We start from the raw sequence: 15,142 nt of genomic DNA on the forward strand, positions 1-15,142 counted from the left end.
GTGTATAATATTTTATATATATAAATTATATTTAAGAAGTTTGGGATAGTTTAAAGATGAAATAAATTGCTTTTTAAGTTTAATCTCTTACTTTCGACGAAATCAAGTTTCTCTGGAATTTGGTGGAGTTTAAGATTTGATATCGGTGTCGTAGGAGTTATGTGACACTTTAAGGTGGAATAAATCTAGCGAGGAGTTTAAGGTGCGGCAAAGGAGCGTGGAATGTTGCAATAGAAATTTATTGCAGTGTTAGTGCATTGGTAGATTGATCAAATTTACGTGTAGCGTGGGTAACCAATGGTAAATATTTTGCAATGTGTATAATTTCTCAGTAATCTGAGGCTTATAAAATCTATTGACAACTAATGGAAATTGTTGATTTAACAGATCAATTTTAAATTCCTCGTTAATCTAAATTTTCTTAATCCTATTTACAGCTAAACCTTACGACGAAAAATTAACGAAGTGGAATAAAAATGGCATTGTGATTCTTCTCGTCGTGTATTGGTGTCACATCAAATTTAAGAGACAGTTTTACTTGCGGATGCTGCGTGTTACGTTGGTGAAGTCGACGAAAGCGTAAAATAGGAGCTCGTCCGAAATACACTAACGCGGAAGGTTAAATTTAACGCAAAAGGCCGAGAAATTAGTTTAGAACTCGAAGTTTCATTGGTACGACGCTCTTGAAACGCATTCAAAGAGGTCGGCGACCTCGAAAGGGGATGAACGCAACTGTTTCGTGGGAATTTCTTATTGTGGCTTATTTGGATGAAGCTGCTTTAAAATCAGCGCTGGATTCGTCTGTATTTTGCCCGGAAATCATAAAATGTTTAGGCCAGGCGACTCCATGTACAGAAAATGTTATGTCCACTTTTTACGTCCGTAGAATTCAACTCTTTATTACTATGCACTTCTTCTCCAAAAAAATATCGCGTTTCAATATTAAAAAAGTTTCAATAATATACTATCCATTAGAAGAATGATAACATGATAACCTTACAAATTATTAGTATTAACAAATTATTATTGTATAGAAATGCCAACTATTGCTTCGGTAAAACAAACAAAGGAATTTTACAGGTAAATTTTACAAATTACAAGTCATCTTATAACGCAAAATACGACGTGTAAAATTGTCTCAATTTATTAACAGTATTAATAAATTATTATGATAAAAGATGCAGGAATCTTAGCCTCATGAGAAATTAGAGATGAAAATGAGTGGGAAAAGATTAATCACTGGTCCTCCTAAAAAGATGCAGTCCCATGGATGGATGGTTGTGCGAGTATTAAAGCAGCGCAAAACCGTTCCCCGAATTCTCATCCCGGACGTCGTACGACCAAAGACAAAAACAACTCACTCGAGGGCATTGCGGAGAGACATTCATCGAGGACACAATAGTATTATTCCAGGAAGTGCTAGTTCTTCCTAGATTCCGGTTACAATGTTCTTAACGCGTGGAAATTAATCTTAACCAGGAAACATCTATAACGGCATGTATTTTCTGCCGTGATTGTAAATCTGTTTGGAACATGCGGTTTGTCCGTTAATCTATGCGCTGTTGTTCAATTGAGTCAATATTATTTGTTGGTAGATTAATGTGTGCAAGAGCGCTCTATCCATTATTGACCAATTCGAGCACGTATTGGTAAATTTCACACCGGCAATTACGGTGAAATCGTTCGTGGTCGCTGGAAATTAGCAGTATCGTTTGCGGTCGTGAGCTGATTGACACTGCATGAGCGGGGAATTATGTGAAGCAGCTTTGCTTTGTCGTTTCATGCATTTAATAGGTTTACGGCGGTGGACAGAGTTTGTAAAAAATGAAGACAAGGTAGAAAAAGATTAGTTTTCATTTTTTACTATTAGATTATTTTCACAGTGATCTTTTCAGTGAAATATGATTGACAAAAAATAAGATCTATAATTGAATCATTATAGAAAATAGAATAATATTGATAATAAAGAAATAAAAATCAATTATAGAATAACATATAATAATAATAATAATAATAATAACAATAATGTGGATAGACTTTATGTTTACTTTTATATGTATAATGATACTGTTTGATCCTTGAATTAAAGTTAAGATTAACGTTGCGATTATGATTATCCTTTGTCTGACTAAATATATTTGAAGTATCAATTACAGTAGAATTTTTGAAAGATTCTTGGCTGTTAAACAAAAAACTGGTTCCTTTATATTTCGCTCAATTATCATAGAATCGTGAAACTGACTTTCACTTCAAATTTTGTCTGTTTCAGGAGTAACAAGTACCTGCAAAAATCATCCATCAGCCGGATATGTGCTGTCGGAGGGTTTTTCATTAGCATTCCCGTCTTTCTAACTGGTAAGAACCAATTCCTTCAATTCTGTCAACTTTAACCTTTTGAAAGATACTAGTACATAAGTTATACGTTTAATTTTTCTTGAATTCAGGCATGAATCTAAAAGATACTGTGAACTATCTCTGAGTGTATGAAATCAGTTTAGAAATCCAATGGAAATAAAGTTAATTTTAACGCCGAATAGTCATTATTTTTCTTAGAAAAATAAAAAATGATCGTCTTTTAGGGAAGTTTTAACAGATTAATTTATAAAGAGCTGAAACAGAATATTCATGTCATGCATGAATACGGCTGGTGGATGGATCGAGATCTAATCTAAAGTTTACGTTGTGTCATGCTAGTTTACACAGCTATCATTCGTTCGATCGATCGTTAAGCTGTTGAACTCGATTCAAGACGGACATTTTGACTCTGTTCAGAAGAAAACTGCGTTTTAATAAATTTGACGGAATAGAAATTATGATAAACTACAATGTTTTTTTAATTATATCATAAAATTTATTTATTTTTTTTTAATGTCATGTTAGAAACTTCAAATACTGTCCAAAACTTCGAACGTAATCGTTTTAGAAATTTGTAAATTACTTAACGACCGAAAATATTGAATTCTCTATTGTCTGAAGATAGATTCTCTATAATTTAAGTAATTTATTCGTCGAGAATTGATATATAAAGACTTAAATAATAAATTAATTGAAAAATAATTTGCGACTAGTATTGAAAATTTCAATGAAAAGCATATGTATATAGTTTACGCTTCGAGAATTATATGTATTGAGAATATGTATTTGCGCTGATTCTTTGTCCCGCTTGTTATGGCATACGTGTTATAATGATCCTCTAACAATGCTTTCAGGTATGATATTGTATACATTCATCCAGTTTCATTCGACGCCGGTGTCACGTAAAATGGATACTTGGGTTGCGAGAGAAAAGAAAGCTGAGTCGTAGCCCAACTATTAATTCTCTTTTATCGAACTTTATTATAACTTTGGCACTTACAGTAGAATAACGTTGAACAGAGAAAGGGGTGTTGTACAAGAACAGCAACTAGAACGAGAACTCCCCGGGCTGGGTGAAGTCTCGGCTTATATACACCCTGGCTTGGGGATGTTGGGGAGTTTGGTGTGGATTCCAAGGAGTCCGAAAGTCGGGGTTGGGGCCTTATCTCTGATGGGGACTAAGATGCGTCGCGGCGTTGGCGTCCGACAGTCGGGAGTCGATGTCTTTTCTCTGAGAGGTAATTGGTGTCACACCGGCAATCGTTACGTCGGTTTTCATAGGCCTTGGCATCGTGTTTTGTGGATGCGCAATGGTCCATAACGTCTTCGTGTGGCAGAGGGTAAGAACATATCGCTATTAAAAAAGAAAACGAACACGTTCAAACACGTCTAAATCATCTTTTATGTGTATTTTACCCGGAAATCATTTTATCGTGAAATTTTGTTTTTCAGAGTTACCATAATTTATCTGGTAGAGTTCATAAAAATTTTTCTGAAATCAATTGCAAGCTTTTAGGAAACCTGGATTTTTCACATTTTTAAGAAGCGTTATAATTATATTGCTGATCTTTATACGTTCGTGCGAAATTGAAAAGTACGCAAATGGCGCAAAATGCATAAAATGCGCTAAAATATACGTATATAAGAAAACAAATCTCGATTAAAATTTTATTTCTTTGATTATGTTCGTAAAACTACAAACTTGTATAAAAATACGCATTCTAGTTATAAGTGTTAAAACATTCGATCTAGTCCTTATCACATTCATGAAAACCTCCATTTAACCATTCGTTGTATCAACAAACATTCATATGCAAAACCTACCACCTACCACATCCTCCGCGTATTAATATAATCCCCTTTTATAAATTATACACTTTAGAATGGACTGGTTGGGTCAGAGTCATATAAGCTTACAAGTTCTCGAGGAGTTCTACCGAAGTTACATTTACGTTTGCATAATTTCACCGAAAAAGATACTCTGTAGAATGACAGGTTCGTTTGTTTATGTGATCCGCGATCGCAACTATTTCAAGGGGATTTTATAAATAACCATACACACGATATTCAGTGTATTTTCGTATTCTCGTTTATTTTTGGGAGATTTGTAAAACTGTTGAACAAAATAATTGAGTAACGATTATATTTGCTGAGAAAAAGTCTTTTTCTCTGTACCTCTCCTTCTACTTCAAGCATGTAGTATTGACAATAAGATTGACAATGGCTGAAAGTAATCCAAAAGAGTTTTCACCATGGTTATCGGTAACGAAAAAGATTTGAATCATCTTTAATACTTATTCGTAACTAGAATCATTTCAACTAAAATGTAAATTCTTATATTATAACTTTTTTAATTTGTTATGGCCCCTGAATACAACCTAACCTATCATTCTTATTTCGTAGGAGAAGACGAATGCCGTGAAGGCGTTAGCGCGCGAACAGTGCGAAGCGGCGGTACAGCTGCAGCGTCAGCAGCAGCTGCAACAGCACCAGAACCAGCCCCAGCTACAACAGCAACAACAACTACGTGGCCCGTTAACCATCCACCATGCTGGCTGCCCAACGAAAGTCGGGCCCGTGACGAACCAACTAAATACCAGCCACACAACGCACGGCCGAGCTGCACAGTACCAACACTATCATCACCATCATCATCATCGACACGTGTCAATGTCTCCACCGCCCTTGTTGCTCTCATCGCCAGCTCCGATCGCGGCGACGCACAATCATCTGAACGTGAGCGGACACAGAAACGTGGTTACGCCACCGGATATACCAGCAGATAGATCGCCACCGAGTCCTGGAAATAAGCTAAATAGATCGCAGCATTTGCCACGGGAAGCAACCGGCAGCGTCAGTCCTGGTCTTCCGGCTGCCACATTGGATCTAAGTAGCGCAGCAACCACCAATAGTCCGCATGAATTGTCCACGTTAGTTTAGAAATTTGGTCCGAACATTATATCTTCACATAGGATTGGAGATTAATAGTTGATAGTTAATTTACACATCGATCTTTTTATTTGTAAATTGGGTCGTGGTTTAGAGTTGGTTTGTAAAAATTCGGTCCTAATTGTTAAATGATGAATATTGATTAAGAATAATAGGCATTGATGTACCAATCTTTTTTTAACTTATATACTTGAGCACACGTATTGGAGATTTCACTTTTATTCAGTGAAACAGCAACTTCATTACTCGCTTATTCAATACGGCAATTGCATATATTTCATGGACATTTTAACAATGCTTTGAATAATTTCTAACGGTACAATTGTGATGAAGTGAAAAAAATCGTGATAAGAAACAGAGAGAAAAGTTGCTCGTTAATGAATATTGACCAGAAATAAAGTAATTTCTAAAGAATATCCCGAAGACGTCGTAGATATTACGAAAGGAATGATTAATTTATACCGCGTGTATCTTGCCATTACCATACTATTATTATTATTATTAATATTGTTAGTAGTACTCGATTACATTATTATTAATATTAATATTATTGCCTTATTATTATTAATGTTATGGAACCTCTAGTCCTAGGTTACTTTCGCTGCCACGAAAGGATAAGATTTTCGAATTTTTTACTATTACGTGTAATTCAAGTTTTCCTGTTGCGCATGCGCAGTAGAAAGAAAGTTAGCGGAACTCAAATCTCGAACTATAGAGAGTTGAAAAGTAGTAAAAGTAAAAAAGCACGAATAACATTTGTATTTGTGCTGGATTAAGTTTGATAATTGAAAATTGAGTTTGATGATAACATTTTTTTCGTATTCGCTTTGGTAAATATTAGTTTTATTTAAAATTGAACAAAGCATTTTATGTTTTTCAAATACGGTACATAATCGTAATATCGAATTTTGTAAACTGATAGTAAGAAACTCTATAATTCGAGACTGGAACTTTGATCAAGTTCACATTGAACGTAAACTGACTTAATTTTGTTATTTAAGCGTGTATACTATACGTGTTTGTTCCTTCTTCTCTTGTGCGCAGGCTATAGCTTAATTACTTCCAATAAACGCAGTTATATCGAATCAATGACCGATACAAATTTAGATATTAGGATTATTTAAACAAGAGATTAAAAACTAAAAAGTATTGTTTTTATACTGCATATGTACATATGCAATATGAACGACAGTTTGTGTAATAATATATACCCCTCTTCTTAGTTTACTTTTGTATATTTTGCGACATTTGATATTAATTTTATGAGGAACGTACTTACACTTTATCTTTGTAATTAAATGTGAAATGAAAGAAAAGAAATGACATGAGAAAAGGAAATTCGATGTATGAGTATATACGAATTGACGGAATTAAAATTTAACGCTATATTTAAATAGAAGACGTGAAATATCTTGTCATCTTAAAATAACTTGATCATTCCTATTCTTTTACATAAAAACACTTTTCGACTGTAACTTAAGAAACATGTCTGCTAACGTGAAACGTGCCAGAAAAAATTAACAACTTCCATTAAATTGGCAAATTTCTCATTAATATCGTAAAACTCGCGTTTACAAAGATCAGATCAGTGTACATAATATACAAAACAAATGCAGAATATATAAATATAGCACATACGTTCTGAATTATATTCGAATTGGGCAGGGTAACCAAGTGAAAATATGTAAATTTCACGATGTGTAATGTACACTTTATCCAATTTGTAAGTAGTGTAGAAATAGAATATTTTACACGTAACAAAATATACAAACGACAATACACAAGTTAAATTATTTGTTAGATCCATGTATAACAAGCATAGTACAAAAGTGTTTTAGCTTTATGTACTGGTAATTATGAGAAATACCAACTTAATAGATGTATTTGGTATGTACCTAGTTAAGAAAACAATAAATTATTCTGAACAGATAAAGCGTTTAGTAGCTTGTGAAGTATGAATTTTCGAAAACGTACGTATTTTATATCTAAGTAGTTAAGAAACGCGAGCAAGGGAAATCAAACAAAGGAACAAAGTTTTTTTGTTTAAAAATATTTAATTTGTTGTTCTATTATCCGAGGTTAGAAGCGATAATGTACAAAATCTGAATAAATAAGATTCTTCAATATTATTGAATTTTAATTCTAGGGTAAAGTAATATATCCGCATATTTTATTTATATACAATATGTATAAATAATAATGTGATTTGACTAATTTTGTTGAAAGAATATTTGTACTTTTTACGTAAAACTTCAGTCTTTTACAAACTTTCTTGTAATTAATAAACCAGTAAACACAATATTAATAAAATCTATTAAAATTATAAACAAACTCATAAGTTTTAATTTTAGTCCTTAAAGGTTGAAATATTTTGCTCCAATGTCGAGACATTTGTTTTAATCCAAAACATTACTATACTCAATCGATAATGTTGCATGTGCCACGAAAATGATGATAGTGTCAGATAACTTGTTGTGAAACGAAAAAGCATTGCATGTACATTTCTGTTGTTTTGTTGACCATGAGTTTGATGATCTTTTAAACTTGCCCATAGCTAAGAAATCAAACAGTATATCTAAACGAAATTAATTTCAAATTATTTTTTAGGTTCTAAGCTTTTATCTAATCTTTCAGAAGTTGCAAAATTTATTCCACAAGAGTCTTTTTTATCATAACCAAGTACACATCTTAAAACCATTTAAGTCTTCCTTAATAATTTCTTCTTATCTTTAATAGTAACGAAAATAATTTAGATGAACGTTTTAAAATTGACACCCTGTATATTAAAAATAAAAGATATATTTTCTTCATAATTGGATAGGCTTTTTACAATGGCAATGTACAAATATCAAAATTGCAATTATACTATAACATATGTATATATATAAGCTTCACATTTAAACACAAGATTCTTTATTATATTTTTTTAATACCAATATTTTAATAATTATAACAAGGGTTTTTTAACAAGAGATGTATAACATTGTATACAAATTTTCAAAAACCTATAGATAATTTCAGTTATGCTCTTGCATCATTAATTGTTGATGGAACTCTTACCTCAATTCCATCTAGTTCCTTAGACATTACTATTTGACAGCCTAGCCGTGACCTGAAATTAAATATTATATAACTGAATATGTCAATAAATATATTTATTGCTATACAAATTAATACTAATACACAATAAGATTTCTATTTATCCATTTGAAAATCAACATTGTAAATATGCTAATTCCAACATAGATTTGTAATGATTATAGGGTCATAAATAAAAAACTATGAAAATTTATTATAATTTCAGTTTCGTAGTATTCAGAGATAGCGATTTGAAATTCTACATTGAGATGCAGATTTCGAAATACCCAATACTAACCTGTTTTTACATAAATTTAAATAGAAAAATTCACTTTATAAAATATTAAAAGGTAATAGAATTAATAATGTGAATGATTTGATACTGATTATTATGAACTAACGTATCTGTTAATTTATATGCTAAATCCAACATGTCTAATTCTTCATCTGTTGGTTTGTCAGGAAGTGCATCATAAACTTCTTTCGAAAATATTAAATGGCACGTACTACAAGTTAATGTTCCTTCACAAGCACCTATATCAATTATATTTTAAGATTACAACATACTTATATAATAAAGTATCAAAAGTTAAAAATAATAAGAATATTAAACTTGATAAAAATGAAAATTTTCAAATATTTTCTACCTCAAAATTATTTATTTTAAATTAAGTAAATTACGCTTCTTTAAAACATACCATATCCATCTAAATCAATTTCATCATTTACTACTATGTCTAATATAGTATCTCCAACTTTCCCTTTTGCTTTGATTCTCTCTCCACCTGCTTTAACAAACGTTATATTTACTCTGAAAATAATATTTATGAAAGATAAAAATTATCTCAATATAATTATTTTCTTTATTTTTTGTGTTTCTTCAATTAATCTTCTCTTAATTATACCTTAATTATATGTATCACTTATGATAATAGAAATAATTTAAAAATAAGATATACTTGTCTTAATAATACATAAATAAAATTCGTATATCATATATTTATAACAGTGTTATATTTTTAGTTGTTCACTGTCAATGTTGTTCTTATTAATACTATTCTATTAATACTATGTTATTTTTCTAGATGTTATACTCCTACAAAGAGAAAAATTTCTTAGACATTATTATTAGCATTATTATTTTGACACCAATTTTATATTGGAAGGTAAGTACTGAAATTCTATTAAAAAAAGAAGGAAAGCACAAGAAAATTTGTATCACTTACTCTTGTTTTTCTGAAAGTGGTTGCGTGGTCGATATTCCTCTTGTTGCCTGCAAAAAGGGCAACGTTGTGTTGCTTGTATATTTTGAATAATTTGATGCAATACCGAGAATTGATCTCGAAAATTTTTGTAATTGATTTACTAACGCTATTCCACTGTCATAAATATCATGAGTATGGGACACCCTGACCGAACACCAGATAAGTATTGCGGAAAATATCAATTGTAGATCAATTGTACTTTGTACAAAAACTTTCACGGCATTCTTCGGCTGCTATACTGGGACGTTCCTTTACTGTGATAGGTTATAAAACGATTCCTAACACAAGTGACGTATCCCTACCGGACACGTGCTCTTCGGGCCACACGTTTTATGATACAAGACCAACAAAATGATCAATGTGTAATTTTACATATCTTACATTTTTTCCAAATGAAATATTGTTTTTATTAAACGTTTAAAACCTCAGGCAACATTTATTTCATCTGATTTCAGTTTTACAAATATATATCTATAATACATATCTGTATAAATTACGGTCTGGTTTTATCAAACAGGGACCGACACTCGCTAGGGAAAACTGCCCAAAAATTGAATGGTAAAAACCAATATGAAAGACAACAAATTTCTCGTTCTGCGGAACAAATAGAAATGAGCAGAGTATCTTTATCTTTATCTGAGACATTCAAAGCGTATCACGCATACGCTAAACCTGAAGAAAACTTTCTTGTCTTCCATGTTCATTTTTCCCTTTCCATTTCCGAACGGTTTCTTCTATATTTATTTATATGTCGTGATTGATGCTATTGACAACATACAACTAAGGGGAAATACGAATAGTAATAGATAGATGTATAATTCATTATGCAATTTTATAGAATTAAATCTTATTTATCTTCAGATATAAAAACTATATTTACCAGCTGAAACACTAACGCATATGCAGTATAATATAATCTACTTAACAATCTCGTTTTAGTTATAATATGTGATTAATTCTTTTGCTATTTCGCTATAAACAGTTTCTTGTGCATACAATATTTTTTTATAGTATTCTAATATATTGTTAGATATTGTAAAGAAAGTAAAATACAGTTATTGAAGTTTGGGAACATTCAATGTTAACCTTGCTTCAAAAAATAATCTTTCGAATGAATGGGGAATAGATTTTTAGTATTATAGTTGGTATAATGTCATCATTGTTTACAATGTGTTAGAGTTAAAGAAATGAGACAAATTAATATTTCAGAAGCAAATTCAATATTTAAATGATGTTATTTTAAAATGGCAGATGATATGAATGTTCTTTTTATACGAGGAAATGGAAACGTATGTATGGTAATGGAAACGTAATGGTTTTAACATTATTTTAGTACAAGATTTTAGCATAATAGTAATTAACAGTATCCACTACCTTTTAGTCAATTTTTGAAAAATGACATATATGATAATTTGCAATAGTTTGATAATAAAATACTTGTATCAATATTAATAACGTATAATTTGCTATCTCAAAAGGATACAGACACAGCCAATGATAATGTTTGGGATGATAGTGCATTAATAGAAGCATATGATAAAGCAATAAATTTAGCAAAAGAAGAAGTTATCAAGCGAATGGGAATGGATGTTGGAAATTCTCAACCGAAAGAAAACCTACAAAATCTTAAGCAGCCTAAACACGCAAGTAAATTACACAAGGTTGTGATTTTGATAGAATATTACAAATTTGATACAGAATATTATTAAATATATTGATTAAGAAGCAAATTATTTTATTTTGCTATTTACTTATATTTATTTGTATACACATCTTTTCTCTATAGAAATGGATCATAGGAGCACCTTATCGTGCAATATACTCAGAGGATGGAGAAATTTATGAAGCTATAATATCAAAAATTTACGAAAACAATGGCACGTGTGTTGTAAAATTTGTAGGTAATACCTTTAGCATGATGGTTATGTCAATTAAGAAATGTACTAAAAATACATATATATATATGAAGTAAAGGCTTTCGCATAGTCTATCACAGTGTCATTCAGCAGGTCCTTAACTGGGCAGGAGTACCTGTCAATGTCTATGGGGAGACCCGTGGGATATAGGGTCATGAACCATAAACATGCATGTTACTTATTGTTCATTATTAGCTGCTTGGAATATAATTCTCCTCATTAGACGAGTGATTATTACTACATATATCAAGGCAAACATTTATACATATACATTTATGCACGGGAAATTCTAATACATTGCCTGTAAGGACAGTAACTGAATGGCATTCAGTAATTCTATTAAATGACAAAAATTTTTTTTACTCTGTGTTTAGGCTATGGTAATACAGAGAAAGTCGAGTTGAGTTCTCTTTTAGAATCAGAAGGTTTGCAAAGTCAAATAGCACAACGAAAGAAAGCTTTGGAAGAGAAATTCAACGAAGAGAACGATGAGACTTGTGAGACTAATTTTTCTACAAATGTAAATTCGAAAAAATATAATGTAGAAAAAATGGATTGTGACTCTGAAGAAGCAAATGCGTATAAACATCACTTCATACCGGGACCATCTTTCAATTCGATGACTGATATAATGCCACCTGCACCTCCTTTACCACCACAATTAATGGCCAAGTAAGTACAATTTAAAAATTCTAATGGAATGCTGAATACTTCTAATATTAATAAGTAATTTGGAATAAGTTTAACATTTTATTTGGAAAAAAAATACGAAATTTTAATAAAATGTACTAGATTACCAGATAATGATACAGACGCACTTTCAAGTATGTTGATGTCATGGTATATTAGTGGTTATATGGTATATTACACAGGTAATTATTTCATATAAGTATTTTATTGTATATTAAATTTTCAATGGACTATGTTATTTCTTTTGTAGGTTATTATCATGGTTTGAAACAAGCAAGAAACAATCAAGAGAACAGGAAGAACTGTTGATTATATCAATTTTTTCAATAACAATATAACAATAATATAAGATATAATAAAATATAAAACTCATTGTATTTATTTACTTCAATTATTTGAAATAAAGAACAGCTTTATTTTCATATAAGACTTTAAGACTTTTTTAAAAATAATTACTAAGATAAGAAAACATAAAAAACATATTTTTGATAAAATACACTCACATATATATGTCGGGTTATCATTAGCATTTAAGGCGCGTAATGATCCTTCGTTTGAATTAGCCATTGTTTTACGAAACAGAGAATATATTTACGCGAATAAACAAGATTTTACAAAATATTATGAATAATGAGTTTAATAAATAATAAGATTAACAAACGATAAGTTTAACTAATAATTAGATTAAAGATTAATAAGTTTAACGAACAATAAGAGGAACGAATAATTAGCCATTGTTTTACGAAACAGAATATATTTACGCGAATAAACAAGATTTTACAAAATATTATGAATAATGAGTTTAATAAATAATAAGATTAACAAACGATAAGTTTAACTAATAATTAGATTAAAGATTAATAAGTTTAACGAACAATAAGAGGAACGAATAATATGTCTTACGAATAATGAATTTAACGTATAATGAGATTAACGATTGATAGGTTTCACGAATAATGAATTTAATTAACGCTATTAACAATGTTCCGGGGTTCAAACGAATCCACGGTCAACGGGATAACTCTTTACTATGTGTAGAATAATTTTAAACACAAAATACAATTGCTGAAACACTCGGTAAATTGCTCGATGTATCACTTTCCAAGGCGATCACACGAATGAATATCTGATGAAAATCTTTTTCGCTATACGACTGCATTTGTTTGTTATATGCTCGCTGGAAACATCGAGAAGGTTCCAATCGTTGTTGCTAGGCAATTTCTGTCAAAAGTTTGTTGTATACTCTTTGGAAACATCGAGAAAGATTCAAACGCCGTTACTAGGCAGTTTCTGTCTGGAGATTGATTCCTAATACAACGTGTGTCCCATTATATCGACATCTCTAAAGTACAATTCTATGTGATTTCTAGGGAGAACAATACAACCGATCCACACCTTCGTCAGGCAAAACGTTTATCCCGTGACCGTGGCTACGTTCGGCGACCAGTTGTCACCTCGAACCCACTTTCGCTTTCACAAATATCAAACAATTACAAATGACAATTGCTTAATTACAGTTATGATAAAATCTAGGCTAAAGCATTAGAAGGCTTCCTCAAAATTGCAAAGGGAAGGCTCCGGTTTTCCTTTCATCTCCGACATATATAATACAAGGATATAATACAACCGAATATTTTAAACTTAGCCTATAGCGCGTGCGCGCACACACACGCACACACATGACACACATGACACACATGACACACATGACACACATGACACACATGCGCGCACACACATGCGCGCATACACACATGCACACACATGCGAATGATTTCTCGAACGATAATCCATTTATTTATATTTTTCAATATCTGTCCTTACGATTGCGTATTTATTTGTTCCACGTATCATATTTATCTATTTGCATAACTGTAGGTGACATTTTTTTAAACAATTTTGCTAATATTTCATAACTTTTTAATTCATATTTCAAAGTGGTAACAGGTGTTTCTTTCTTTTCAAGTCTCCTCCATATCGGGCTTATTTCTAGTAGCCACGCTTGCTTACAAAGCAATTTTATATCTGCACAAGAATATCTTTCAGTACATTTTACTATGTGGTTTACAATGTCTGTATTTTCTAATAAGTGGTTGCTAAGGTATAATTTGAATATACCAAGTCGAGCAACTTCATTGGGTAATGATACGTATATTTGCTTTTCGAGACGCCTGAGTAAAGCTGCATCAATGTCCCTAATAACATATTTACAATAAATATTATTGTTCTATTATACTAATAATAATGAAGGAATACTTCAAACAACACAATAACATATTTGGAATTTGGAGAAATATTACGATATTTTCTACTTAGAAAACATTGAAATAACGTGATATACGTACCAAGGGGAATTAGTTGTAGCCAGAAGAACTACATTAGAATTCTCATTAGACACTAATCCATCCAATCTAGAAAGAAGTTCTGATCTGAATCTCTTTGCAGGTTCAGACAATATACAGTCTCCTTTATTTGTGGCGATCCAGTCAATCTCGTCGATAAAAATAATTGTAGGCGAATGACTATAGGCAAGTTCAAATAAAACCTGTTCAGTTTAACAAATGTATTATTCATTAAATATTATATTCGAAATTCCTTAAATTCATTGCCTCATCACGAATATGATATCATTTCGTTTTCCAAACAACTATTCTATTTCTATATAAATGACAAAAAATAAAATCAAATCTTTTTATACCTAGAATCTCTCCTTCATAGACAAAGGAACAAAGAAACTTACAGAGACAAAGCAACTTACACGTATATACTTCTCGGAATCGCCTCTCCATTTGCTGACCAATGAGCTGGCAGTTATGTTAAAAAAGGTGCAATGGCATTCTGTCGCGACTGCCTTCGCTAACATCGTTTTCCCTGTTTTGTATATTTCTT

At 31.4% G+C, this 15,142-nt stretch overlaps 2 protein-coding genes, 1 long non-coding RNA gene and 1 pseudogene across 8 annotated transcripts; 2 read left to right on the forward strand and 2 right to left on the reverse strand.

Annotated features, from left to right (window-relative positions):
* Positions 1-2,031: 2,031 nt before the first annotated feature.
* On the forward strand, positions 2,032-7,237 carry LOC143304970 (uncharacterized). Of its 2 annotated transcripts, XM_076627519.1 has the most exons (3): positions 2,032-2,355; positions 3,210-3,695; positions 4,759-7,237. In XM_076627519.1, exons 2-3 carry the CDS (start codon positions 3,666-3,668, stop codon positions 5,293-5,295), a joined length of 567 nt encoding a protein of 188 aa, XP_076483634.1. In that variant the 5' UTR covers positions 2,032-2,355; positions 3,210-3,665; the 3' UTR covers positions 5,296-7,237. The 2 variants fall into 2 exon arrangements, with proteins under 2 accessions (XP_076483634.1, XP_076483633.1); XM_076627518.1 differs by lacking the exons at positions 2,032-2,355; positions 3,210-3,695 and adding an exon at positions 4,524-4,617.
* Positions 7,193-12,610, forward strand: LOC117162958 (survival motor neuron protein-like). Of its 4 annotated transcripts, XM_076627514.1 has the most exons (7): positions 7,193-7,274; positions 9,468-9,548; positions 11,126-11,308; positions 11,434-11,548; positions 11,938-12,235; positions 12,356-12,435; positions 12,504-12,610. In XM_076627514.1, exons 2-7 carry the CDS (start codon positions 9,468-9,470, stop codon positions 12,560-12,562), a joined length of 816 nt encoding a protein of 271 aa, XP_076483629.1. In that variant the 5' UTR covers positions 7,193-7,274; the 3' UTR covers positions 12,563-12,610. The 4 variants fall into 4 exon arrangements, with proteins under 4 accessions (XP_076483629.1, XP_076483632.1, XP_076483630.1 ...); XM_076627517.1 differs by lacking the exons at positions 7,193-7,274; positions 9,468-9,548 and adding an exon at positions 10,481-10,956; XM_076627515.1 differs by lacking the exons at positions 7,193-7,274; positions 9,468-9,548 and adding an exon at positions 10,481-10,945.
* Positions 8,086-9,746, reverse strand: LOC143304975 (uncharacterized). The gene is made up of 4 exons (XR_013061649.1): positions 9,609-9,746; positions 9,288-9,478; positions 9,081-9,193; positions 8,086-8,416 (listed from the first exon to the last, which is right to left on the reverse strand). It is a non-coding gene; the product is annotated as an uncharacterized LOC143304975 (long non-coding RNA).
* Positions 12,610-15,116, reverse strand: LOC143304974 (katanin p60 ATPase-containing subunit A-like 1 pseudogene; annotated as a pseudogene). Its single transcript, XR_013061648.1, has 3 exons — positions 15,012-15,116; positions 14,599-14,798; positions 12,610-14,448 (listed from the first exon to the last, which is right to left on the reverse strand). The product of XR_013061648.1 is annotated as a katanin p60 ATPase-containing subunit A-like 1 pseudogene (transcript).
* Positions 15,117-15,142: the final 26 nt, after the last annotated feature.

This window comes from Bombus vancouverensis, unplaced genomic scaffold (assembly GCF_051014615.1).
Source record: "Bombus vancouverensis nearcticus unplaced genomic scaffold, iyBomVanc1_principal scaffold0069, whole genome shotgun sequence".
In the NCBI taxonomy this organism is placed as follows: Eukaryota; Metazoa; Arthropoda; class Insecta; order Hymenoptera; family Apidae; genus Bombus; species Bombus vancouverensis.